Below are 26,870 nucleotides of genomic sequence, written 5' to 3'. Positions count from 1 at the left end.
CAGCCTGTCTCCTGCCATCACGTCGTGAGAGTTCCCAGGTGTATGACAATGCAATGAGATGAGGATGACAGGGTGGCCCCACTGCATTAAGCAGCTTTTACCCAAAAGCCAACTTCACAGCACATTCAGATTAAGTGTCCTGTCGCAACACAACTACAAATTACTGACTGCCCTGAAATTTCAGCTGTTTTAAAATTCTTGAAACCTCAATGTCAAATCTACAAATGTCAAGGTTTTAAGTACTAGTGTTTTCTCACACTTCATATAAAAAATACTAACAGACCGAATACCGTGCCTTCTACGCTCAGAAAGCCTTCAAAGAAGAGAGCTGCTTGCACTAAGTAGAGCATGTTTTCCCATGAGGCTCCAACGTAGGCGTTCAAGGCCCATAACACACATATCTTTTTTCTCCGGTGCTTTCTGTAACAAGGGATTCCTCCTGCAACACATATCAATATAATGAAACCACATGGTAACTCTTCTTGGAAACACCATCAAGTGTTGCTTCAATATGTTTTTTTTAACGTTTATGTTCTAAGTTTTTTTAAATGCAACTGGAAAGGGATTAAAAGCATCCTAGGGAAAAAAAAAGATAAAGAAAGTATATGCATCAGAAGCATGCATGCTAACCTGACAGGTATAAATGTAAAAGAATTATCCAGTGCAAATTTGGGAGCGGGGTGGGAAATAATGAAGTGTTCACTCACAGCACCATGGAGTCGTGGAGAACGGACAGATTACAGATATGTTTTCAATATCAAAATCAAAATAGCAAGATTTGCTAATGAATTGGACTTTGTCCTAAGCAAAGTTGTATCTTTCACTAAGATTGAGAAGATGAGCAAATTGCTTTTGTTTGTTTTGTTTTTTTGTTGTTGTTGTGGGAAAGTAGTGTTCATCGAGACTTTCATTTTGGAAATGGATATTTTGAGATATCCATTTAGAGATCCAAATGGAGTTGTGAAAAGGCAGCTAAACATACAAACCTAGAACTCCGGTCTGGGCTGAAGATATAAATTTAGGTGTCATTATATATCCTGTCCCAAACTTAGGTGACATGAACAGCAGTCATTTTATTCTGCTCATAGATTCTATGGATTAGCATTGGATAAGGCTACAGTGAAGACAGGCCCTCTCTGTTCCTTGATGTCTGGGGCCTCAGCTGGGAGTGACCTGAATGGCTGGTGCTGGAACATCTGGACCTGGAAGATTCATTTCCAAGCTGGTCTCCCCACTCCCATGTCTCTCTCATCCCTGGGCTGAAGGGCTGACTCAGTTGGAAATGTTGGCCAGGATGCCAAGGTGCGGCTTCTCCAGCACGACAGACTCAGGGTAGCCCATCTCTTACGAGACCACTCAGCCCTGCAAGAGCAAGCATTTCCAATGACCAAGGTCACAGCCTTTGATGATCTAGTCTTGGAAGTCATATAGCCTCACTTCCAAGAGGCGCTGTGAACCACTCAATTTCAAGGGAATAGACCTCGACCCTATCTCATACTGGAGGGCGTAGCAAAGAATTTAGGATAATACTTAAAGAGACACATCTTACTCATTATCAGTCTCCTCCAGTAGAAAGTAAGTTCTGGGACACCGGAATCTCCATGTATCTCCATGTCCCAATTCTCCAGAGAAACAGAACCAATAGGAGATATATATATATATATATATATATAGAGAGAGAGAGAGAGAGAGAGAGAGAGAGAGAGAGAGAGAGAGAAAGAGAGAGAGAGAGAGACATAAAAGAAGATTCAGTATGGGAATTGGCTCACGTGATTATGGAGGCCAAGAGGTCCCACAACATGCTGTGTGCAACTTGGAGACCCAGAAACCTGGTGGTATAATTCAATCTGAATCTTAATGCCTGAAAACCAGGAGAGCCACTGCTGTAAGTCCCAGAATCTGAAGGTCTGAGAACCAGGGGCTCCAATGTCCAAGGACAGGAAAAGTTGGATATATCAGCTCAAAAAAGGCAAGAAAGGACTTTCCCCTCCTCCTCCTTCTTGTTCTATTCAGAACCTCAATGAATTAGATAATTCCCACCCACATGGTGAGGGCGGATCTTTTTCACTCAATCTGTGGATTCCAAGGCTGATCTCTTCTGGAAACACCCTCATGGACACATGGCGAACTAATGTTTTACCAGGTATCTGGGCATTCTTTAGCCCAGTCAAGTTGACAGATAAAATTAACCATTACACCCTAGTACCTAAAACGATGCATATTTGTTGAATGAATCGATGAGGGATATAAAACCATGGAACCAGATGAAATCACTTTTCTAGGCAAAAAGTACAAGAGGGAAGATTACAGGGCTTAATACCAAGCCCTCAGGGCCATGCCAACATTTAGGGGGTCTGACAGAGGAGGAGGAAACAAACTCCTTTCCCCTGGATCATCTGAGCTCCCTGCAAATCAGCCAAGGGGACATGCCCACCTAGAACCCATGCTTCAACCCCTCCATCATGCGTGCCATGGTTTGGATATTTGACCCTCCAAATCATGTTAAAATTTGATCCCCAGTGTTGGAGGTGGGGCCTAATAGGAGGTGTTTAGGTCACAGAGGGTGGGGAGGGGGCGGGGGGAAGGGGCTGAGGATCGATCCCTCATGAATGGGTTGGTGCTGTCCTTGCAATGACTGAGTTCTCACACTATTAGTTCCTGCAAGAGCTGGTTGTTAAAAAGAGCCTGGCTCCTCCCTCCCTTCTCACCTGCCTCCTCTCTTGCCATGTGATCTCTGCACATGCATCTCCCCTTTGCCTTCTGCCATGAGTGGAAGCTTCCTGAAGCCCTCACCAGAAGCAAATATTGGTGCCATGCTTCTTGTACAGCCTGCGGAACTGGAAGCCAAATAAACCTCTTTTCTTTATAAATTACCCAGGCTCAGGGATTCCTTCATAGCCATGCAAATAGAATAAGACAACACAGTACATAGGACCCTGGCATTCTCTGCCCTCATGGCCTGGAGCTCCCTTCTTCACAAAGACAGGCCTTGCCACCAGCATGTACACCCCTAGGCCCTAAGGGCAGTTCTTTGGTGTCAGATCGGGGTAAACTGAGTTGAATGTATGAGCTGGGGAGACTACACACGAGCAATGGGACTCCTTGTGCTACAAGATAAAGTCAACGGTGGTAAGAGAAAGGGTCTAGGCAGGGGCCCAGGACCCAGGGACCACCTCTTCTCAACTGCCACATTCCCTGGTACCAAACTCTGAGGGATGGAGAATTTGAAATTTGAACCTGGCCTTCCAGATTGCTGCAAAGACGTATTTGTCAAGGTAGGATGCTGGAACATATTTTACTTAGCAGTTTGTTAGCTTAATTCATAACTGTTAATATTTAGACATACGATTTGTAGGTAGCCATTTGTATGATTGTCCTGGGTCCTGTAACTGTTAGGGTCAGCACGGCTCCATGGAGGGTCTGAGGTAGAAGGACGGTGGTGCTACTTCCAGAAGCCAGAATACTGAGACTCAACTCCAGTCCACATAAACCCTTGCTGCACTGGCAATTAAAATTTGCAAACATTAGATTACATCGCCACCAGGGGAACTGTGAGAATGCCCTAATGAAATCATGACCGAAACTTCCAGGCTTCTCCGAGATATGATTAACAAAGATCAGGCACTGAGAATGCTTTTCTATTTAATTAGGAATTTTATGAAGTAAGAGTTCTCATTTAAGCAGATAAACATAAATATCAATCCTTGCATTTATGGGGATGTATAATTTAAGTTTTAAAATTCAGGAGTCCAGTGTTTGTAAAAACCTTAGACTATGTTATATGATGCTAGAGCTGAGTTGATCACTGAGACCCCTTTGTCCACACGAGGTGTAGAATGAGCCAGATTTACTTTCAAACATGTTTTCAGCTATAAGTTATTGGAGTGGATCCTCCTAGCATTGCAAATTAAATTTAGGGGAAAAATTGTCTCTGCCCGGGAACTGTGTGCCATGTATGAGCTCTTTGATCAAATCCCTACCACAATTTAAAATATTTTTATCATGGAAATTTTCAAACATACTGTACAATGAAACTCAGGTACCTCTCACCCAGTTCACTGATCATCATTATTTCCTTCCTTTTTTAGTTAGGTGGTAATTCTGCAATCGTCTCCAATAGAATCTTCTTTTTGACTGAAGGCAGTGGGGTTTTTGCTTGGTTTGGGTTTGCTTTCATTTCACTTCGTTATTTTTTTCCCCCATCTTGCTCACTGAATGAGTTTCGTCTTTCTTCTTTGTGTCGTCCAGAATGATGGGGACCAGCTCCCCCGATGGACATGTGCAACTACATAAACGCATTCGTCCCGCTGATGGGTTTTCACAGCATTGATGTTTGGCCACTCTTCTCCCCTGATTATTGCATGAATGTCTCCATTGTTAATCAGAAAGGAAAATGCTTCTGAGAAGAAATTGGAAATGTGACATTAATTTAACATAGGCTTTTGGGGTTAGCACAAAATGACAGGACAGCAGGAAGCAGTTAAAAATCTTCCCCTGACAAGAGAAGCTAAATGACTCTGAGAGCTACTCCCAATCAGGCATGGTATTGACAAGAGACCCGCTCTGATAATGACCTATGAAAGACTGCATTCTGACCGCACACCGTAATTTGTTTTTCTAACCAGGGTGTCTTAGCGGGAGTTTGGGAAGACTGCACAGCCCTGTGTAAATGACAGTCACATGGCAAAGCCCAACAACAGGCTCATTTCATTTATTTAGGCTGTAAGCAGCCACTGGTCAGGTGTCTGGCGACATTAACCTCTTTCTTCTCTATCACTGGGATGCTGTGGCCCCTATGGCCTCTTATACCTGCCTCCTGCCTCTTTATTCTCCCACCTGTTGTGAAGTGGTCTTTCAGCTGTGAGGTGTCAATGCCTTTCTGCAAGAGAAAGTCCCCCTCACCTGGCCAATCAATGTGGGGTGGGGGCCAGGAAGCAGTGCAGGCTGCCCAAGTTCAAGGGCTGTATTTGGAGGTCAGTAAGCAGCATGCAGTGAGGCAAGAAGAGGAGACCCCAGACCTCCTAAATGAGAATCTCTAGGGAGTAAGGTTCTTACAGCTTTATTTTGCAAGAGAGGAGAATTCAGTCTTGAAAAAGGGAGCAGGAATTAACTCCTGTGATGACAGGGCCCTAGGCAAATGAGGCCCCAGCACTGGCCCAAGGATTGGAGGCTGCAGATGGGGACATTCCTGGAGAAGGCAAAAATGAGGTGCCAACAGCCATGGGGGCACCCAAACAGTGCTTCTGGCACACCTGTGTTTACTTGAATAAAAAAATTAGCCATTCAAATATTCCCGGTAACATTAATCACTCATAATAAAGGTCAAACTTGCTTTCAACACACAACAAACAATTCCAATACTAAAACTGATTTTAATCCCAAAATATTTGGAGAAGGGGTTATATCTAAAATTGCCTACGGCCGTAGGCCACAAAAAAGGAGTTTGTTTTGACTCTAGCAGACCTAGCAAAGGGGATTTTTTTTTTTTACCTGCAAAATAGACTCCTCTTGGAAAATGGCTCAAAAACTCCTTATGCATCACATGTTCAGCTTTTACAGAGTAATTTTCTGAGGAATCCTAGACAATTCTCTAGCAGAAAAAGCATCTGATGTGCTAGAATCCACCTACATCAGAATAAATCATTTCTATCTCTCATTAACATGACAAAATTGAAGTATTTATTAGAAATTTGGTTAAAGTGTGAGAATTCCTCAACAATGTTACAGCTCTTTCTGGCTTTATAGTCTTCCTAACTATTGATCATAGCAATTTAAAGCAGCAACAAAATTACTTTTTAATTGTCTGCATTGACAAATTGTTAAAAGTGTACATAAACTAAAAGTAAACTGGTTCTCATAAATGCATAAATGAGGAAAGTGCATCGGTTTAATTTGTGGTCTTTAACATTTTGTTTCACTGAATCAACACTTATATGGCACTTCCTGTTTGTGAGGTACTGTTGTAAGTGCTTTAGAAATATTAAATTTATTTAATCATCATCATAACCCTGCAAAGAGAAAGAAACTATTGCTACTACCATCTTTCTTGAGGGAACTGAGGCTCAGAGGGGTTAAGTAACTTCCCCAAGGTCACATGCAGCTAGAGCCAGGGTCCAAACCCAGGTGGGAGTCCTGCTCCAGGGTTTGAGCTATTAACCTCTACACTATGTCAACTCTCTACCTTCCTTCTAAAAGAATATAAAGATGGAATCAAAGATGGGTATCTGTAAGCCAACTGTCTACAGAGGATGGTAGAGGAAAAACGTTTTTTCTTCCCTCTCCTTTAGGCTAAATTAAGGCAAGTGCCCTTCTAACTGGATGCTGAAAAGCTCCGCTGCACTCTGGGGCTCGCCCCTCCCCACTTCTAGGATCTTCATCCTTTTCTGCATCCCATGTCCTGTTTGGTCTTCATTTGCATGGCTCTTACAGTCCTCACTGTTCCTCTTGCCTCCAGCCTGATCAAGTCTATCTTTCCCAGAGTTCAAAATGCTCCCCAAACACAAAACTGTTGTTTCATCTCTACTCAGATCCCTCCCATGTCACTGCTTTGTTTTGTGGATGAAAGCCTAACACCTGACCTGCCTGCCTCCTGCTCCTGCCTGAGTCCTTATCCTATTCCAAACCGGGCACACAGTGGCTGGCCTCATTCTTCCACCCGTACCCTTTACTGGAGCCAGATACTGAGCTGTTTGCCATTGTATCCCTGAAATTTCTCTTCTAGCATTTCTTTTACCCTACTCCCCATCCCCCACGACAATCTGCATCACCAGTCTTCACCTAGACAATTCTAGTGATGCATCCTTCAAAGCCCAGCTCAAGCATTGTTTCTTCTGGGAAACTTACTGCTCGCGCCCCGAGGCTGCACGCCCCTTTTCCAGTGATCCTGTAGCAGCCCCAGGCATTCCTCTACTATCCCTTAGCACTACTGATTTCTCCCACACAGCCCCCTCCTCTACACACTCCTCACTTACATCAGTGACACTCAGTGCCATCTGCTGATCTGACTGCAGCACAAACATCACGCAGAAGCCTATTAGATACACAATTTCCCAAGTCCCACCTAAGACCTGCCAAATCGAATTTCTGGGGGTGGGGCCCAGCAATCTATGGTTCTTCTGCACGCTGACAGTAGAGCAGCACTGCGCTGGACCGTCAGTTTCTCAGATCTCATAGCACAACACCTCTTACTGGTCTTCGTCTCCCCGGCACCTCTGTGACTGCCTAGGATGAAGCAAAAGATCAATAAACGATCAATGAATGAACGAATGGTGGGTTGATCCTTTGAATGACTCATTAAACCTCTGTCTCTTCTGGGGAGCTAAATTATACAGGAAACACTATAAATATTCTTTAGTCCATTAATGCTTCCAAATAGTCTTGGAATTTTTCTTGAAGAATGAAGAGCTAGCACAGCTTTTAATTTTGAGTCGGTTAAGGCTCAGTGCACTGTTTCAACACTATTATAAAGGGTGCTGAAATAATTCAAAGTTTAGAACTGTTTAAGACAAGCACAAAAATGAAAATTCCCTAAGATATATAGAACGTCTCTCAAAAGTACATTTGTACATAGTCTACAGTACAGCAGAAGGTGCTACCCTCTGCTTCAAGCTTTGAGAGATTATTTGAGCTTCCTTAAATAGTCATTATCTTTCAACTATTTTTGGAACATAGTAGTTTAGGAAGAAAAATGCAAATTGTATAGCCACAGTAAAGACTGCTACATATCAAAATATTATTTCATAGACTTTTCTGGTTTCTCCCAGAATATAAAGTCCTCATACTTTATGTTGTTCATAGATTTACTACAGAACTTTGTTAACATTAACAAGGCTACTAGTATGACTTAATTTTTTCAGGTGCAATTTCACTCCTCTAAAACCACTGATGTAAAGGAGACAGTCTATTAAATATAAAACTGGCCACCAGTCATAAAAACAAAAAGTATGCCTTAATTTTGAAGTAATTTTCAGTACTCTTGTCACATGAAGTGAAAAAAGGATTTCATCTTTATAGTAACTTTTAACACATACCCACTCTGGTTACTTCCAAAGACAGCTTAAAGAGAAATCAGTAAGAGTAAATTAATTTTTAAGGGCCAGTAGTCTAATAGATGACTTTCATTATGTCCTATGTACAGATCTGACAAAGTAAAGAGTGGGTTGTTTGAACTACCAATCTCGAGGTTGGGGACTTTTTAGATGGCAGAGTATAAAGTAGCATCTGCTAGTAAAATTGCTGTCCATTGGCCCATTTAAGTAGACAGGCAAACAGGAAACGATAAGGATAGCATCTGTGTAAGTAGGAATTACACCCTCTCCACAGATCTTCACCCCTGAAAAAAGTTTAGAAGAGGCAATGGGAATGGGAGTGGGGGGGGGGTGAGGGGTATGAGAAGGGAAATACCCAAGTTGGGAAACTATATCCAAACATTCTTTGGAGATCACTCTGTACCTGCCAGCACCTTACACTGCTTGGTGTGTGGCAGGGTCAGCAGTGGTCTCCACCTCTTCTTCACAGATATTTCCATCTCACCCACCTGGCAATTTCTTGGTTGAGAAACTTTATGACCAGTGCTTCTGTTAGTTATGGAAATAAATGAGGAAATTCTACTTCCCTAGCATTCGTTTTGTTAGAGTACATATTCTGAAAAGTAGAGGATAAATGTAGTCCAAAGGGAGTAGTTGGTCAATAAATGCAAATGGCCCTGAAAAAATGGTGAAATGTATTAATGAGAAATCCAAAAAGTGTGCACATCTTCTACTGAAGCACCTCAAAAGCACTCATAACCCTGCTCTAACAAACCCTTAAGGTGACCAGTTTTCAGGGCCACTTGTTTTGCCTCCAAGTTTTATACCATTTAGTTCCTGAGGAATGCTTTCCTCCTTCCTGTTTTCTCCCAAATTTAAGGCCGTGGATTTCATGAGCAAGTCACACAGTCAACTGGAAATAAAATGTACTTTGTAGATCCTGAGTCCCAACAATGGAGGAGGCTCATTCCCAATTGTCTTGGGATAATGAAAACAAACATGTGGATTACGTTTTAAGTGGCAACAAAGAAGAGATAATGGCTTGGGGTTTCCTGGATTAAAGATCTTTGCAATTCAGGTTGTAACTGTGATTAAACTGATGAGAATGGAGAGTTCCAGTTCCCTTATTCTTTGGAACAATTCCAAAACTCTGTTGAGCAGGTAGACTATAGAAACTGAATCCTGAGTAGATGAAGTGGTTAAGCAAATATACAAGGTTTCACAATAAACTGCAGTAGAAAAGCATCAGAACTGCAGAGGGGAAAAAAAAGTGTACATGTGTACAATTATGTATGAGTATAGGTGTATATATGTATTTGATATACGGAAATATACTTAAAAACTAGTTGAGCACATAAAAATCTGCATTCAAAAATTCTCATATGGCATTTACTTTTTTATCCTTAGACTTAAGCTACTAGAACACAAGAAGGAGCAGCACTGGTCACATCAAAAGTCAGATGTCATTCAGTATCAACACCCCTTAGAAAAGGGAGATGCAGACATTTGAGCAACTATACTTTCACAATGGCAGCCAACCACAAATTCCACAACGGGAATACAAATGCATCCATTCACTCCCTCTCAATAACTTAAGACTCAGGCTTTGAACAATGCAACTGATTAACATATTCATTGTTCTCTTATGTTTTTGCCTCAAGTTTTTACTTCTTCAGGGATCAAAGATATCTGGATACTTAGCGAACAAATGCTCCTGTGAAACCATCTCTGCAAAATGTAGTGGCACCAAGAGTGCCAGATTAAATTTGTTACTATTTCAAGGGAGACGCAAAGATGCTAAAGAAAACAAATCTATGAACTAGGTTTATTTTATTTGCATTTAACATGATTATACACATTCAGGTGTCTAACAAGATCTGCACTGTTACATTAAAAATACAGTACAATAACATTCAACATGAGGTACTTCATATTTATATATTTTTCCTTCATAAATAATGCTGTAAGCTACTAAATCCAAGCACACTGACGCACAAGTGGCCACAGTGTCTCGAATTAGCTGAGCTTATTTAAACACCTTAAAAAACAAAAATGACAGTTCAGTGCAATTATGTAGAAATTAGACCATTTACTTAAATACTATTTTAAGATATGCTTAAAGAATGTTACATTAGAACTGCTAGCCTAGTTCCCCTTTATCCCCAGTAGGAACAATGACAAAGACTGCCAGGTACATTGGGAAAAGCATCTACAGCATATTCTGCTTAATAAAGTTGTGTTTATACATTAGAACTGCCTGCCTTGTTAGAGCAATGGTTTCTAGCTTTAAAAGCTACAGAATTCAAAATTACAAAAGAAAATAAAGCAAGCACATTAATCTTCATTCCACTTTGCTAAAAATGCAGAAGGGAGAATAGGGTTTTAAATGTAAAATTTCTTACTCTAAATACATTTTTCAAATTTTACCCTCAGTTGTAGGCACCAGCCAATCAGATGGTGTATGTGTCTTTTTTTTAAGTAATAGTAATTAACATAAAATTCAGTTCTTCTATACCCAGTGTACAGGATCTCACGTGGCTTTCACCAGCAGTTCCCTAGTCACATGGAGGAAGTTAGCTAACAGGAGCACTGACAGTGAGCGTTAGTGAATGAACAATCTTCCCTCTAAGGCTCTCACACCCACCTCAACAATCTGATAGGGCAAAATTAGCCCTAAATCAAGTTTCTTCCCCTCTGGCTTAAAAAGGAGTGCCTTCTAATCAGAGCTACCAATTTGCATGGTAGCTATGAGTTACTGAAATGTTTAACCATAATTTAAAAACAGAAGCCTTTTGTAGAAGTTATTTTTTTAATTTGAAAATGTTCCTTTATTTCATCGATTTCAGCTTTGCCAAAACTACTACCTATAATCTCCTTAATAAGAAGTAATCATTAGACAATTTTGGAAAGTTGTTCTGGGAGTACTCATCTCATCTGTAATCACCAGTAACAGCTTTTGATCATCTATGCTAACAGACATAGGTAACGGCAAAAGCGATTAAAACATTTCCCCTAGTCCAGTGTTTTCCTCCCTCAGGGAAGCCGGCTGAGGCAGCAAGCCCACATCTGCAGGGGAAGAGGCCCAGAAACACAGTGAATACTTAAGGGCAGTCACTCGCTGGGCCTTGCTGGGGCCAGCAGGAGGACCATTACTGTCCCACCTCTCACTAGCCAGGCAGGGAGGAGACAATTCCCGAGTTGGCAAACACACTTGCATGCGCACGGTGGCGCACACACACACACACACCCCAGGACTAACCCCTGGCTCCAGACAAGCCAGTTTCGGGCTTGCAGAGCAGGAGAAGGAGGCGGCCAGGGACCACACTCTGGGTGGCGGGGGAAGCCATCTCAGGATCACATTGAGCAGAAAAGCTGCCCAGAAACACATGGATACTTCAGCTGGAAGTGAACACATTGGACATTGCCAGGGTCACGGGCACTAAACCAACATAAGCCATCAGTGAAGGAGAACTTAATGAGCTTTTCCCTCCTTTGTTTACATTATCCGTGGACAAGTAAGAAAGCTGGATGTGATGCCGATGCAGTGAACATTGGGTATAATCGAATGTGTCGCTCCAGACCATTTTTTGAAAACCCTGCAGGCATGTATTGGCACTTTACGATGGCCAGAGGCCAGATTCTAGCAGTCCAGGACAAAATTATAATTCACAAAGAAAAGAGTATATGGTCAAAGTAGATCAGGTAAAATATATTTCAGACAAAAAAAAAAAAGAACAAAGTATCTTATCACATTAACATGTAGTGCTACAAAACTAATTGTTACTCCATTCATATAAAGAATTGTTTGGTCCTTTTAAGGGGGAATAAAGGAATAGAATTCTATACAGTACGACTTACAAAAATAAGCAAACAGTGGGGATCAAAGACTAAGTAGAGAGAAAAAAGTTTGGCTTTTTCAAACTGTGTATTCTAATGTGAAATCAATTAAGCTATTTGTTGTACGGGACTTTTTTAGGTTTCCTGTTTAAACTCTTTTAGTTTAAATTAGTAGGACTGCAACTTTTTTCAACTGACAATAAAATTTTATAATTTAGTTACTTCTAAAAGAAGTGTCTATATTGCAATATTTTGTCTTCTAAACTGAAAGAATATAAATCTGTTTGTAGTGGAAGTCATGGCCTAAACAATGCCCAATTCCTTATTTTCCTATTTTACATTGATACTTTGAAGCATTTAACATGCAACAATCTTATGAATTTAGGATTGAAAAAAAAATCCCAGAAGACAAATTTAAAAGGAATAAAATAAGAGCAAAACATGACTAATGTCTACTTTCTACATTACTTATTACAAAGCAAAACTTCTTTCAAAATTGTACACTGAGGTTTATCTGCTTTTTGGGGGGTAGAGGGGTTCTGTTCAAAAATAACTCTTATTATTTTAGACTATTTGTTTCTATTTATCAAATAAAGGAAATTCAGGCTGATCCAAAATTACCTTCGGAGGGACAAAACTGGGAGGTCAGTGGAACACCTGGAGAGCATAAAATCTCTCCAGGTATACAGACACAACTCTAAAAAATCACAAAGCCTTAGTAAGAACTTGGCTCTTTTAAGCATATAGTTAAAAGCGGAATGCTGCATTTTTGCCTGTACATAATTAAAAGGCTGAAAGAAATTAGAAACTGTCTACGGCTTCATTCATTACAAATTACCTGCGTTGATCACATATCTGCAGATGAGCTAAGTAAGCATCAAGCAAGTAGGGACCAGATGTACACCTCAGAGCTCACACTGCTTGGGGAAGTGAGTTTTCAAGCATAGAATATAAGTTCGGGAATCTGCCCTCCTTGTACCCCAGTGCCATTGGTGCTATCTGAGGAGCACTGAAACTGCACTGTCACTTTGCCACATTGAACTTCTGTCATGCCTTCTTGTCCAAAGTAGCTGAGTTCATTGCCATCCAGTATCACACTGGCTGTGTAGAAGGTGTCTGGCTCAATCTGCACCGGGTACTCAAACCACACTGGGAAGGTGTTGCTGGAGCCATCTGAGAAGTACTTGCTCAAGTTCTGCCCGAGGACAACGCCCTGCCGCTTGAGTTCAATCTTGGCACTGTATTCTGCAGAGCCACAGCTGGAACCATATAGCCCAAAGCCAGCGATAAACACTCTTTTATCAACTGCAAACTGGATGCTGTCACAGCGACCCCGATAGCGCCACTGGTTGCTCCGATAGGCACATGACTGGAAACGGTGACAGCGCTGAGGGACAAGGCCCTTTCGGGCTTTACTCACAAACTGTAGCTCGGGCTTTTTGGCTGCAGTATACCAGAGGAAGATGTCATTGGTCTCATTGAGAGTTAATACTCCGGACTGTGCAGCACCATTTGCAAAATCATCGAGGGCCATCGTGGGTATGCGGATCAAGTAAAGTGCCTTTCCTAGGACCTTGCGTTTATTTTCAATGCTCAGCGCTAGATCTTGTCGCTGGCATTCTACTTCAGCCCAGTTGAGAGCTGCCTCAAAAACCACAATTTCTTTGGCATTCAGAGTTTCCCTACGGAGGATACTTTCTAGTGTCTGGAAGTCGATATCACAGAATCCCTCAGACTTGAGAGCTAACTCAGCTTGAGCATCAATTACCTCCCAGCAACGCTGGGTCAGGTCTGGCTCCTCGAACAGGCAGCTCTGGGAAAGGAGCACACAGGCGTTCTTGGCGCTCAGGCTGGTCTCCAGGAAATTAACACAGGCTCTGGCAAGGTGAGGGACAATGTACTTTTTGGCAGCATAAAGTGTGGCCAGCACTGTGTCTGCAGCCAAGTCAATTTCATCACAATAGATATATCTGGAAAAAAGCACATAACACGTAAATGGAATTTTCACAAAATGAGAGTGCCCAGCAAGAAAAGATGCAACCATTTTCAAGTTTGTTCCAAGAATATCGATTTATGTGACAGTTATTACAAACATGTTTAGAGATTAAAGAAACATCTGAAATATATTCATAAACTATTAATATTTCAACTCAGTAGTAAGTTTGTATAATTAAAGACATTAACTTCATGTTACCATTCTGGCCTCTATTTTATAAGGTACATTCAGCATCTGCTTAAAAACAGAAAGTATTAACACTGTTTGAAAAAACTGCGTATTAGAGATAGTCAATATTATGGAAAAACCAGCAAAATTCTACTACATATACTATCTTACATTTAATCAAAGATACTGTGAAACTTTCTGTACATTCAGATAAGAACAAATGCCTTTAATACTATAATGGCAACAATAATTGCATCCTGATGCTTTTGGACTTTTTGTTAAACACAAAATAAAACCTGAAATTAAATGAAATATTTTTCAAGTAGTTCTAAGTTCAATGAATTATCAAATATGGACTTCAATGCTTTCATTCAGTTGGAATCCAAGAGACCTTTGTATCTGTTTTTTCTTAAGCTCTAAACTCTTCCTTCTCTACCCCACAAATTCCTTTCACCTTGAGCATCAAAAAATATATTATTTCCAGATATATTTGACTAAAAGACAAAGTAGGAAAGCTTAAATATGCATTATTTCTGTGCTCCCACGAATGCCCCTATTTCAGGAGATGAAACATTTCTTGGTGCTGGAGAGACAGTGAGTACCAAGAAATGTACCAAGTGGTACATAAAGGTAAAAATCATCTGCCTCTCTTACATTGCTATGGGGACATAAGAGAGAATCAGTGGGAACTACACATTGGTGAAAAATACATACCGACATGCTGATAACACTTGACTTAAATGTTTCTACCTAAGGTGCACAGCTACGTTATCTGAAGTATTGGTTCAGTTATTAAATTTTACCTTGGTGAAACACATATAACTTAAGAAATCAGCAATAGCTTCTGTAAGGAAGTACAAAAATATAAGGATGGCAATGAGAAAAACGACCACAATCACAAATGGAAGTTGTCTTTTTGCTCCCAGCAAGTCCTTCTCTTCTCTGATAGGCTAAGCCTGCTACCACTGGCAAAGCTGCCTGACAACACACCTGCAGTTCGGTGACACTGACTGAGGGCCAGGACCCGCAGGAGCAGCCTGGAGCACGGTGAGCACTTTGCAGCCTTTACCCTGGAACCGTCAAGTGAACAGTTGTCCCCCCTTTTTTTTTTTTGACAACCCCAGGAAACTGGCTTCTCACGCATGCTTTAGCAGTGAGGAAACCTGGCCATCACTATCCCAAGTGTGGCACTAGAGCAAACGGCACGTGACTCATTTCTGATTCTTACCACTTTCCGTGGTGTGCATGTATAATTTTGAAAAGCTGTATCAATATAGAGTCTAGGCAATACATCTGTGAGAAAAGATACTTTTCAAATGACTTAGGTTAGATGTAATTCTTTGCCACTCTTGGTCATGTTTCCTAATTATGTATAGATCTGGAACGACACACATGCTACATGACTGCAGTGAAGCCGAAATGCTGAACTAGTGCTCCCAGTCTCCACAGCAACAGAAAACACTGCCCAAAATACAAAGCTCACTTCAAGGGGTGGAGATCCTTGTAGGTAAAATTGGTTTTTGTACATATATCCCTAAAAGATTACAAAGGTGAAAAGTGGTGGATTATTTTGTGTTTTGGTACTTCACATGCTCACTGGCCTTTAATTTCCCTATCTCCCGCTGTTAAAGTCCCAGTCAGCAGCAATCAGAATTAAATACTTTTAAGTTCTAGAACTAACTATAATATTTATTTTTCAGTAGGAAGCAAACATTGTATAGCAACATTTTAACTATTTATGGGACTATCATCCCACTTGTTGACTCACTGAATAATATTTTTCAACAAAAGTTTTATTTATTCCAGTGAACCAAAATCCCTAGAGTAGCAGATAACCTTGAACTGATATACTGTGGTGTGCTAGAATAAAGGTTAAGAAAAATCACATAAATATTATTTAGAAAAATAACTAGATTTTAATCACATGGTAGACTGTCATGTTGTGTAGTACCAGTACATGGTAAAGAACCTGATTCCATCTACCTGGTTAAATACACTGGAGTCTCCAAAAGATCCACTAGATACAGAAGTATTTAAAAAAAAACATATCATATAGTTGTGTATTTCTGTATTATCAATTAGAGTTTTTCTGTATAAATCCATATGAAACTACATAGGAGACTATTTGTATTTTTCAAAAATTTCTTTTAATAGTTAATATAAAATACAAATGCTTCTTATCCTTGAGAAAGAGTATCTGATTTTAGATAAAAGTATGTGTATATATGTATGCTCAAAGATCAGATTATTTCAATAGATTCTAAGTTTTATATTTGCCATTAGGAGACCATAACTCTTAGAACACTCAGAAATCTCTCAAGTGGTGGCATTTCAATAAGGTATACAGCATCTGGAATTGTGAAGCAAAACATAAACATTATTTATTTCTTTGAAGACTTCTTCATATACAATGCTTTAAGAGAGAACATGCTCTATTAGATAATGCCTATACCAAAAAGTTATTTTCTTTAATTGTAAGTCATTAAAAAATCAAATCACTATACCTGCCACTTGCCCCCAAATCCTATGTCAAGGTGTGATTATAAATGCCTACATGATTCCATATGCCCTCCACTGAGAGATGAAGAGTAGTTTTCTCCAAAAACATTTACAAGATAAGCAGCACCCTCTTTCTTCATCAGTCGTCTTTTCTGTTACACAGAATTTACATTTAACTGTGAAACCAGCAGAGTACAAATACAGTATAAACAAACTCTTTCCAAACGTATGAATGATGCTTACTTCAGCATAGCGAGAAAAGCAGCAGGTTCGACATCTGGTATACGGATTTCATCTTTGTCCTCAGCAAGCTCTCCGTAAAACATCGCATGGAACACAGAGCTCCCAACAGCTAAAACATACTGTGTAGAAAGGGAAATCTTATTTCACACACTAAATTGAAAGCACTTCCAGCAAATCAATCCAGAAAAACAACTGTAAGTAATCAGGTTTAGGTACGGTATAGTACCTAAACCTGCTGGCTTTGAAAAAGCCAATGTACAGGGTATCTTGCCATGGAAGCATAAGATGTTCATGCAAAACAGTCTCTATGCTGCCAATTATCTCAAGGCTTTAAGAGATTAATGCACAAGTCCCCTCATTACTAAATAAATAAAATAAAAGCTTATATAACTAATTTCTAGAAGGGTAAACATATGACTTTACTAAGCTGTCACAACTTCCCATGACTGGAGAGTTAAGAGGGCATGTTTTGTGTGAGATACAAAGCAGTGTAGAAGGAAACAAAGAAAAAAATTAAGCATGGCCAAAGCCCTTTGGAGAGGGTACACTTTCTCTGGAATCGGGTAAAACATGCACTGTCTGCCATCAGCAAGCTGCCCACACCAAGTTCCAGGCTTATGGAGAGGGTCCCTCTTTGTAAATCTCAAGACTAAACTGATCATGCAGCTGTTGCTTACTTTGTGTCCTGGCAACCGCTGAGTCCCACCTGGTGGCCCGACCACAAAATGTACATCTGCCATCAAATCATTATTGAACATTACCGCATTTCTATAAACAGAAGCAACTCATTAATTCACAGCAGCCAGCATTTTTAATATTCTCTTCCCCAACATACAAAACCCACAAAAGATTCGCAAGCTAAGCAACAGTTTAGTAACTTCAAGGCAAAATAAGGAAGGTTCTAACTAAACAACTGTGTTTGTAATCGTTGCAAACACTTGGGCAGTAAGCAAAGTTAAAAAAAAAGTTATACAAACTTTTCATAACGCTAAGAACAAATAAAAGGTTTCTATCTTCTATGCCCCATAGACACAACCCTGTCACTTATATGTTACAGCTTGCAAAAACATTTTTATCTAAGAGGAAAACAGCTGTACTGTTTTGGAAAAGATACAAGGCAGTTTTCCATTACCAATAAAGCTTCTGGGAAAAGAGGAAACACAGATTTGTGTTAAAATACATTACAGGTTATGCAAAAGCAGAAACTTCAACACAGGAAAACTTTTAAAGTAAACATGCTGGCCCGGTACTTACCTTTCTCTAATGGTGGGATAAAGACCCTGCCAATTTGGGGCCGGTATAAGGTTGTTGTTACTGAGATTCTGCTGGTGGTACTGCTGGACAGTGGTGCTGCTGGAGTTGGCTGGCTTTTTACGGGGAAATATATCAGCAGCCATCTTCTTCTTCTTTTTAGTCTTCAAGGTAATTATTTCATAACAAACTGGGGGCAACTTGCTGCTGCTGTTGCTGCTGCTGGTATTTGCTTTCTTCGAGCTTTTCTTGGACCTGTTCTTTACCGTCTCTGGAAGCATCAAGAAGAAGGTGAGACATTTCATGTTCTTTTCCTTGTCATCTACCATGAGTACAGTGTGTCTCTCTTTATAGCTAGATATCCCAAATTGGTTTGAACATCAAGGAAATGAGGCTAGCCCGAGCTAAGAGGTTAACTGAAACCAGCAAGCTGATATTTTGCTTCTTTCTCAGCCAGGCAAGGTGACCTTTTCACTATGTTGAATAGAAACTGGCTTTAAGTTTTATCCAGTACTGGGTCTGTTAAATACATCCCCATCATGATTCCTGTTTCTCTTATTTGCTCATAAAAATAACCATTTCCTAGATCACCTGAAAATGCTACACTGAGCGAAGATGACAGGCACAGAGCTGTAGCACTTGTTTTCTGAATTAGGTTAGCAAGATGTGCAGGAGCTGCGTGAGTCTGCTCAGCCGGCTGAAGTTGTGTGGTGAATGGATCGGAGGAGAGTAGGTATTACAGCCCTGCAGATGGAGTCAGACAGCCAGTGCTCCCAGCCAATAGCTGAAGCCACCAATCAGGATTGGACCAAGCAAAACAGTGACACCTATTGTAACTTGCGTAGTTCTGATATTAAAGGAACAGCAGTTGCATTCTCTTGTCTACTGTATATTTAAATAAGATAAACAACATGTGAAATATATTTGAAAACAAGGGAGGGGTTTATGCCCATAGATTTCTCTCCAGTAGATGTACATTTATATTTTCCCAGTTAAACAAGCAGGGTCAATTAACAAAAAAAGGTAGGGACAGATATCTACTTTATATTTCTAGTAAAATCTTTTTTCTTGGTAGCATTTGGTTTTAAACACTTTAAATAAAATCTTCCAGTCTAGAAGCTAACAGAGATTATTAATAGCAAAACCATACTAAACACATGTATTACAGCTTAAAGGCAAGGGATATTACTTTTCCTTTTCTTTTTTTCATCTCTTTAAATGCAAGTTATTGTCCAGTGCAAAGGAAGAGCACTGAGGCCATGTGTTCAGTTTACCTCCCAGTGTTTCCTAGCTCCTATAATGGTCTTTGACAGGAGTTTCAGGCCACAAAACACTGTTAATTAGACTAAGATTATACCAGCATGCTTAAATGCACTGAAGAATAATATAAACTCTAGATGTACAAACAAGATTCAAATGAGACAAGTTTGGTAATCAGTGTTTAAAGGCTGTAATTCACTAAAAATACGTCAGATGAGGCCCTGTTAGGGATCTGAAAATCCAACTTAACATTCATTGTTACATTTAGTTTTGTCATTGTTTTAAATATAATCCACAACTTCTAACACAGAACCAATAATAAGGCAATTCAAAATGATAAACGTTCTGATGCCACTTACTTAAAATACAAACAGGTTCCCTCTGCTTTAAATTAGAATATAAGCTACTATAGGTTTTTAATAGATGTGAATCCTCTAACAATTTCCAGTTTGAACAAGTAAAAAAACCAAAAGCACCTGCTGTAGGGCCCATACATGCTCTTTATTTGTAAGAGGGACTAATGAAGAGATTTAATCTCACCCCTATCTATCTGGATCACTCTCATTTGTTCAAAGCGCAGCAGCCATTTGCTAGCTCCCAGTCAAATGGACCCTTCGCGGCCACAGCCCTCCTTGTTGCACAACAGTCATCTGAATAATGACTGCCTGACACAGTAAGGGCTCGGCAAATGGGAGCTACAATTGTTATTATAATTAATAATCTACTAAAGACAATAAACAAGACATCAGTCTTTAAATCCCTAGGACCCTAAATCACTAAATTGGACCAAGCAATACCCTCTTTATTATCATCATTATTATTCTTAAAACCATTTGCAAAGCCACTGCAAAACATGTTACATAAGAGAAACACGGTCTTTAGCACAAGGTGACCCATCTCCACTTCAGACGGACCCTGAAGTGCTGCTTATTTATTACAATTATCATATTCCCAATAGCAGGGCTAACATACACACACACACACACACACACACACACACACACTTCTAAACCACCTTCAAGACACAATGCTAGAGAGAGATCTAGAAACCAGTTTAAAAAGCACATGGAGAAAGCCATGAAGAAGAAACAAATAAGCACCTATTTCAGCTAACTATTTAGAATACAGTTAAAACTAAAGGATTTCTCTCCCGCTCAACTGTTACTGAACTTCCTGACCACTTCCCATTTAGGAAACCCCCCACACCAGGCAGGCCCTTCTGACTTGGATTAATCCCATACATATCTCTAACAAATCTACTATCTGGCTTTTCAGGTCAAAAGTAATTAATTAGAACAGAAAGGGAAACCAGCTGCTTTGAGACAGACATACTATTAATTGGCAGCTGGACAACCAAATAGGAAAATAATCATAAAACACAGATATAAGAACTTGGAAGGCTTTGTGATTTTTATTCATTTTCCACATAGCTCAATACCCATCACTAAGAAAATCTCCAAAAAACATGGCTCTTATACCACTAAGTTAAAGGAAAAAGTGCATATAATAGTTTGAGAAAGAAAATTATGCAATATTTTAGAAAATGCTCTTTCTGAAATTAAAGATTTCAGTTATTTAGAAAATTTTTATAGAAAAATCCTGAAAATCTGGTTAAACAAAATAGGGGCTAAATATGAATCACCTAGAACAGTGCTGCAAACAGAGGCATTATCACTCGAATGTATGTGGGGACTGATGCATGTGGATGTTTACAATTAAGACAGAAAAACTATCTGAGAGCTACCTTTTCTTACCACGGTAATAAGGCAGGTAATGCAGGTTTTTGCTACTAACAGTATAATCCAAAGACCAGCAGTAGCAGCATCTCCAGGGAGCCTGTTAGAAATCCAGAGTCTCAGCCAGACTCTGGATCAGAAACTGCCTTTAACAAGGCTCTTCAAGTCATAGGGCATTAAAGTTTGAGACAACCTCACACAGATAACTTAGGACTATTATAGTGTCTTCCCAACGATCCAGTATCAACACCTGGTGCCACATTTTGCATTCAACTGTCAAGTTGAATCAAAGTACTTTAATTTGGTTTGGACATTAAAAACTCAACGACCCCTCATATCTTGTTCTGAAATTCTTCTAATTAGGCTCTAAATGTCAAAATTCTAAGATTCGGATGTGCAGATAGCCAAATGAGAGGGCCTAAGATATTTGTCCATCTCTGGAAAGGAAGCTCTAGGCCAGATTATTTCAAAGGATAATGACACAGATGATTTTAGTGGGAAGAATAAGGAATTAAAAAATTCCAAGTGTGAAGCAGATGAACAACTTAATATTTTTAAATAATCTACTTCACAATTCTATTTAAAATTGTGCCATGGTAAAATTAGAAATCAATCTAGTTCAGTTCTGATTGGGCCATTTACAATAAAACAGAGGGAAGGGAGGATCTGAACAGATCATTTAGCCTTTAAGGTCCTTGGTTTTCTCAGCCATAAAACGAAGAGGATCGTCTAGAATAGATGAGTTTCTAGCACTTCACGCTAAATCTACAGAAAGAAATACATTTTATATTCTGACTTAGTACTAACACAGAAACACATACAGGCAATACAAATTCAAAGACACGATTTGCAAAACAAAACTTACTTTTAGCATATTATATGATATACTGATATTTTCCATTTTATTCCTCTCTTCTTTTTTTTAATGTTGGTCTTGATCCATTCCATTAATCTCACGACCACAGGTTAAGAAACACTGGTCTAGATTATTTCTAAGGGCATTTAAGGTTTGGCATTCCAGGGTTCTTTTCTATCAAGAATCTGGACTAGGGACCACCAGATGATGAAGGTTCCATGAAACCCCTCAAATGGCCTGTGAAATTGGCAGTGTGCATTTATTTTCTGAAAAGAGAAGCCACAGTCCTCCTGAGTAATCCATGACCCAGAACACAATAAAATGTTATGAAAATCTAAGATTGATTTAAATATACAAAACTTTAGTATCACTTTGTTCTCTCTTTTCATTTCTATAATCTACTACATTAAATACAATTTATGGCTTCCTTTCCCCCTTAATTAAATATAAATAGTTAAAACCTCATCTATAGTCTATAGCCCAGAAACATCACCCACTGGGCTGAAGGATAATAAAGGATAACAGCACATTACCTAGTGTCAAATTTTACCTCTATAATTTCTTTCCAACTAGCATTCTATCACTCGTTCCTACACCACGTGAATTTTCGAGCTGTTTTAAGACATGGTTATCTGCCCTAATGAGGTAATTGGCCAAGAATTTTCGAGCTGTTTTAAGACATGGTTATCTGCCCTAATGAGGTAATTGGCCAAGAAGCCCATCAATTTTTTATGAAAGTATTTTAAAATACAATATGCTGACATGGGGTGTATTAGGTGTTGGGTATACAATGATGAGCAAGATTAGGACCCAAGCTTAAAAGGTTAAGTAATAATATTGGGTTTCATTTGATTTTATAATCGCTAGAAAGTTGAATCACTTCATTCAATTCCCAATAATAACAAAATTATCGACAGAATTTAAGCTCACTTAGATCATCCTTTTCGCCACTGGAAGTTTTGCTAGCAAATCCTACCTTTACTTAGTACAACCTTATATATTCAGTTTGGAGACTGGACTGAGGTTTGAAATTAAAAGCAATTCTAGAAATCACTTAAATGCAACTCTTTTTTCACATATAAAGCAACTGGATGTCAGAAGTTTAAAGGGGTTGTGAAAAGTCCATAGCTGAGTAGTGGGGCAATGCCTGGACTAGAAGGCAGATCTCCTGCCTGCCATGCTCTATTTGTTCCACTCTAATTTTCACCTATAGTAATTACCCCACATCCTTACATAATGCTCTATTTTTTTATTTCTAATCTACTTTAAAAGAAAAATACATGTACAAAGTTTACAGAGATGAAAACCATGAACATATATGCCCCACACCCCTGCAGAAGCACACTATAGGAAGGAATGCTGAAAGGATACTTTCTGGAAAGAAATGGAGAGGAACTCTAACAGAAGAAAAGTCTCAAGGAAGCTGCTCAAACACAGAAAAGGCTCACCAAGGCTCACCAGGTAAAATGAAAGTTAGAAAATCAGCCATTCACGGTTAACACCAAGTTCAATGTCAACAACTAACAATGCTGGCAACTCTCGTTTAACTTGCTCTAATTCTGGACTCCTTGTCTGGACTTGTATGTGGTTTACTACAAGACACCTAAAAAGCTAAAGCAGTGAGGTTAACTGAGGTTTAAGCAAAGTAAGACAGACTGAAGAAATAATTAACCCTTCCAAAAATTATTACTAGAACCTAACAGAGGAGAGTGTTTAACCTGGTAAGTTATGATGAAATAGCATTTTGTTTTTGCTTATTTTTCCCTTCAATACTGAGCAAATTTATGCTTGTGATTTGGGAGGTAAAAAGATAGGCAAGAAAATGTTGGCAGTCCCCAAAGACAGCAGCAGCTGCTGGAAAACACACTATATGCTTTCTAAATTTAGAAATAAACATGGAGTCAAACATTGGCAGCATGGTATAATGAAAAAAGCAAGAGCCAGTAACAAGTGACCTTAAGATTAGTTACTTAGTATCTGTGAGCCTCACTTTCCTCATCTGCCAAATGGGATAATTACCCCATTCTCCCACCCCCAGGTTTATTATGAAGACAAGATTATTATGTATTTGTGAAAGCACTTTGATGAACTGAAAACACTCTACAAAGTAAGCTGCCACTATTGGTAGCAATTGTACCCACTGCAGGAAACATCCTTTGTGATTCAGTCACCCCAAAGACAAAAACTCAAAGATTAATCTGGCTTCCTCTCCTTGCACTCTTTCAGGCTGCACAGTACTGACATTTCATCCCATCTGCAGGCTTGCTCTAGCCCCACATGTTTGGCCAAGCAGGTCCCAGGTTGCTGTGAATCTTCTCTGATTTCGCAGGTAAGGTTCAACAATAATCAAGATTCAAGCTGTGTCCGTGTGGATCAGGTCCACATCCAGTGTCCAAATCCTGCAGCGTTAGTTCCAAATCTGCACTTGGAACCCACAATGTAGGCTGAGTGTCTACTGTGGACTTCAAACCTCCATGAGGCCACCTGCTGGCTGATGGCCGGCTGTACCCACCTCCTGAGAGAACCAGAAGCTGCAAGTAGTTCACCTAGTCACTCAGCAATGTCTATACTAGCAATTCGTTTTGGCCTCTCTCAGTAATAACGTAATTTGAATTCTAGCACCAAAGGTGGTAACTAAGGCAAACATATGAGAAAGGCATACCTCAATGCTATTTAGAAAAATAAAGCTCATGATAAGTTCTACTAAGTCACCTTTTTACCACAGAAAGCCAGTTAACCTTGACCTGTACATTAAATTTGGGGGGGAAAAAAAAAAAGAATACCCAAAAGGTAGAATGTGACAACTCTCAGAAGACAGGAACAATGACTCTTTTTAAAATTCCATATGACATTTAAACATGATATTTGACGATTATAGCTCTTAAACATACTGTGTCTCTGTGTCAGTGTGCACCTTGTTTGTAATACTAAACTCACCTAAATCCCAAATTATTCCCTTTCAAACATTAAGTGAAGTGATCTTGAAAAGGGGTGTATATAAAATTTATCATGAGATACTCTAAAGACCTCTATCAAAAGGAATACTATTATAATTTCTTCTGCAAAGTTTAAGATACTTTGGTGAAAGAGGCAATCAATTGCTAATTTTTACATGCTTTGGATGATCTCATAAATTTCCTAATGTGTCAGTATTGACTACAAGATCTCCTATCTTTTCCAATTCTAGGTTTCTGGGATTAAAGAATTTTATAATGTTTGGCAAAAATAGTGATTTATTTAATATAGTTTTCTTTACATTTTAATAATATGATTATGACCAATACTCAACTAAAACTCTGTGAGTTTATTTATGTGCTGTATTTTATTGACTAAAGTTCCTTCTCCTTCCCCACATTTTAACATCTCTGAAATTAGACTGTATCTTTTAATTGATGGCGTCTCATGAGCATAACTATTAGGCTTTTTTTTCTTTCTTAGTGGTACACAAGGTAATGGCATGTCTTATAATTGATGGAACCTTACAGTCAGTGCAATAAGGTAAAATCTGTGTAATTCAACAGAAAGAAAGGAATTTCTTCTTTAGGTTGGTTAATTATTCCCTTAACCAGGCAAGATGATGGCTCAGAATACTGGCTGAACTACATTAGAATAATTGAGCTTTCATCAAATAGTCATTTGATAAAGTATATAATCACAACTCTCAATTGGGATTGCTACTATGACAACCGTTGATATGGTAGAATATCTAGATGGAAATCTCAAAATGAGAATTTGCATTGCTAGGACTGGTAAGAGTTACAGCATTAATACAACGCATTTCTAATATTTTCTCATGGTGCACAATTGTACATAAAACTGTACATAAACTGTACATAAAACTAATTAGTAGAAGCCTATAACTCTCTGGGTAGTATTTGCTAAAGATATTTTATCAATCAAAGATTTACTACCTTGCAATAACTTTATACATAGGTTGAACCTGGAGCTAAATAATTCCTTAGTAGTTATTGCTTACTTTCCAACAAACAGAATCTGTATTAAAATGTTAGTTTAAGAGAGAGAAACATTATCATAATATAATGATCCCATTATACAGGGGCTGTCCAGAAAGTATCCAGCTATTAATACAAAAACTTATGAAAATTATGGCTGGATAATTTCCAGACAGCCCTCATATGAGAGACTCTCTTCTAGGTACCTGAAAACAGTTTTATCCAAAGAAAAGTAAAAACAAGGCTCAGGAGGTCTATTCTGAAAAAACTGGAAGGGGGCGGGGACTGTTCTAATCCAACAGGGGACTTTAATCCTACTGGAAATGCTGGAATGGAATACCCTTGCCCAACCATTGCTGTGGCTTTCTCCAGGTCATTTGTTGGCTTAGGATGACAGAGGAGGAAAATAATGTGTTTTGGTCAAAGAAAAAAGATGTTTCCAGTATTTTTTTCTTTTTTTTACTTTGGCTGGTGATACATTTTTTTCTGATATTAGGAAGATAATTGCCAAGAACACCTCCCCAATCAAATCATTTAAAGTTCAAAGCCCCTCTCACCTATATACTTAATCAAAGAACATCTTGCTCTATTTGGGAAAGTCACCTTTTGCAATGAGCACTTGGATTGGGAAGAAAGAATGCAGACAACTCCCAAACCACCAGATATTCTTTATCAGTCCTGATTAATAGTGTAGTTCCAAGTGTCACAGCCAAATTTCCCCAATATTCACAACTCTTAGTGAAAAGTCTCTACAAGAAATACAAACAGATTCCCAAATATAAGTCACCTAAATGTATGCTATACCCTTAGTCACTCGAGGGTGCTTAGAAATAAATGCTCTCCTCAAGTTCAATTTTCTGCCTCCCCCCTACCACCACTATAACACCTGAATGATATAAATTATCTTAGATCATAAATTATGCTCACTGTAAAATGAACAGGGCAGGACTGGGAAAGGCAAGGCCAGAAAAAAAATTTCGAGTCTTTTTTTCCTTTTAAACAAAACCACATAGAAAAGACCGTTTACAATTTCACACATTTTGA

The 26,870-nt window shown here is 39.2% G+C and overlaps 1 protein-coding gene across 5 annotated transcripts in view; it reads right to left on the bottom strand.

The window, feature by feature from the left end:
• Nucleotides 1–7,159: 7,159 nt before the first annotated feature.
• The window catches only part of BTBD3 (BTB domain containing 3), a 36,501-nt gene continuing 16,790 nt past the window's right edge, over nucleotides 7,160–26,870 (bottom strand). For 2 of the 5 annotated variants that reach the window (XM_045529546.1, XM_045529549.1), the window contains exons 2-5: nucleotides 18,025–18,292; nucleotides 17,448–17,538; nucleotides 16,771–16,889; nucleotides 9,839–13,834 (exon numbers count right to left, since the gene is read on the bottom strand). In XM_045529546.1, the coding sequence (XP_045385502.1) occupies nucleotides 12,802–13,834; nucleotides 16,771–16,889; nucleotides 17,448–17,538; nucleotides 18,025–18,167 (1,386 nt within the window). In that variant the 5' untranslated portion in view covers nucleotides 18,168–18,292 and the 3' untranslated portion in view covers nucleotides 9,839–12,801. Of the gene's footprint in view, nucleotides 7,222–9,838; nucleotides 13,835–16,770; nucleotides 16,890–17,447; nucleotides 17,539–18,024; nucleotides 20,376–26,870 lie in introns of those variants that run through there. The other 3 variants (XR_006729657.1, XM_045529547.1, XM_045529545.1) reach the window with 3 other exon arrangements.

Source organism: Lemur catta, chromosome 17 (assembly GCF_020740605.2).
Source record: "Lemur catta isolate mLemCat1 chromosome 17, mLemCat1.pri, whole genome shotgun sequence".
NCBI classification, from domain to species: domain Eukaryota; kingdom Metazoa; phylum Chordata; class Mammalia; order Primates; family Lemuridae; genus Lemur; species Lemur catta.
Note: the sequence above shows the minus strand (reverse complement) of the source record. Positions and strands in the feature narration are given on the sequence as shown.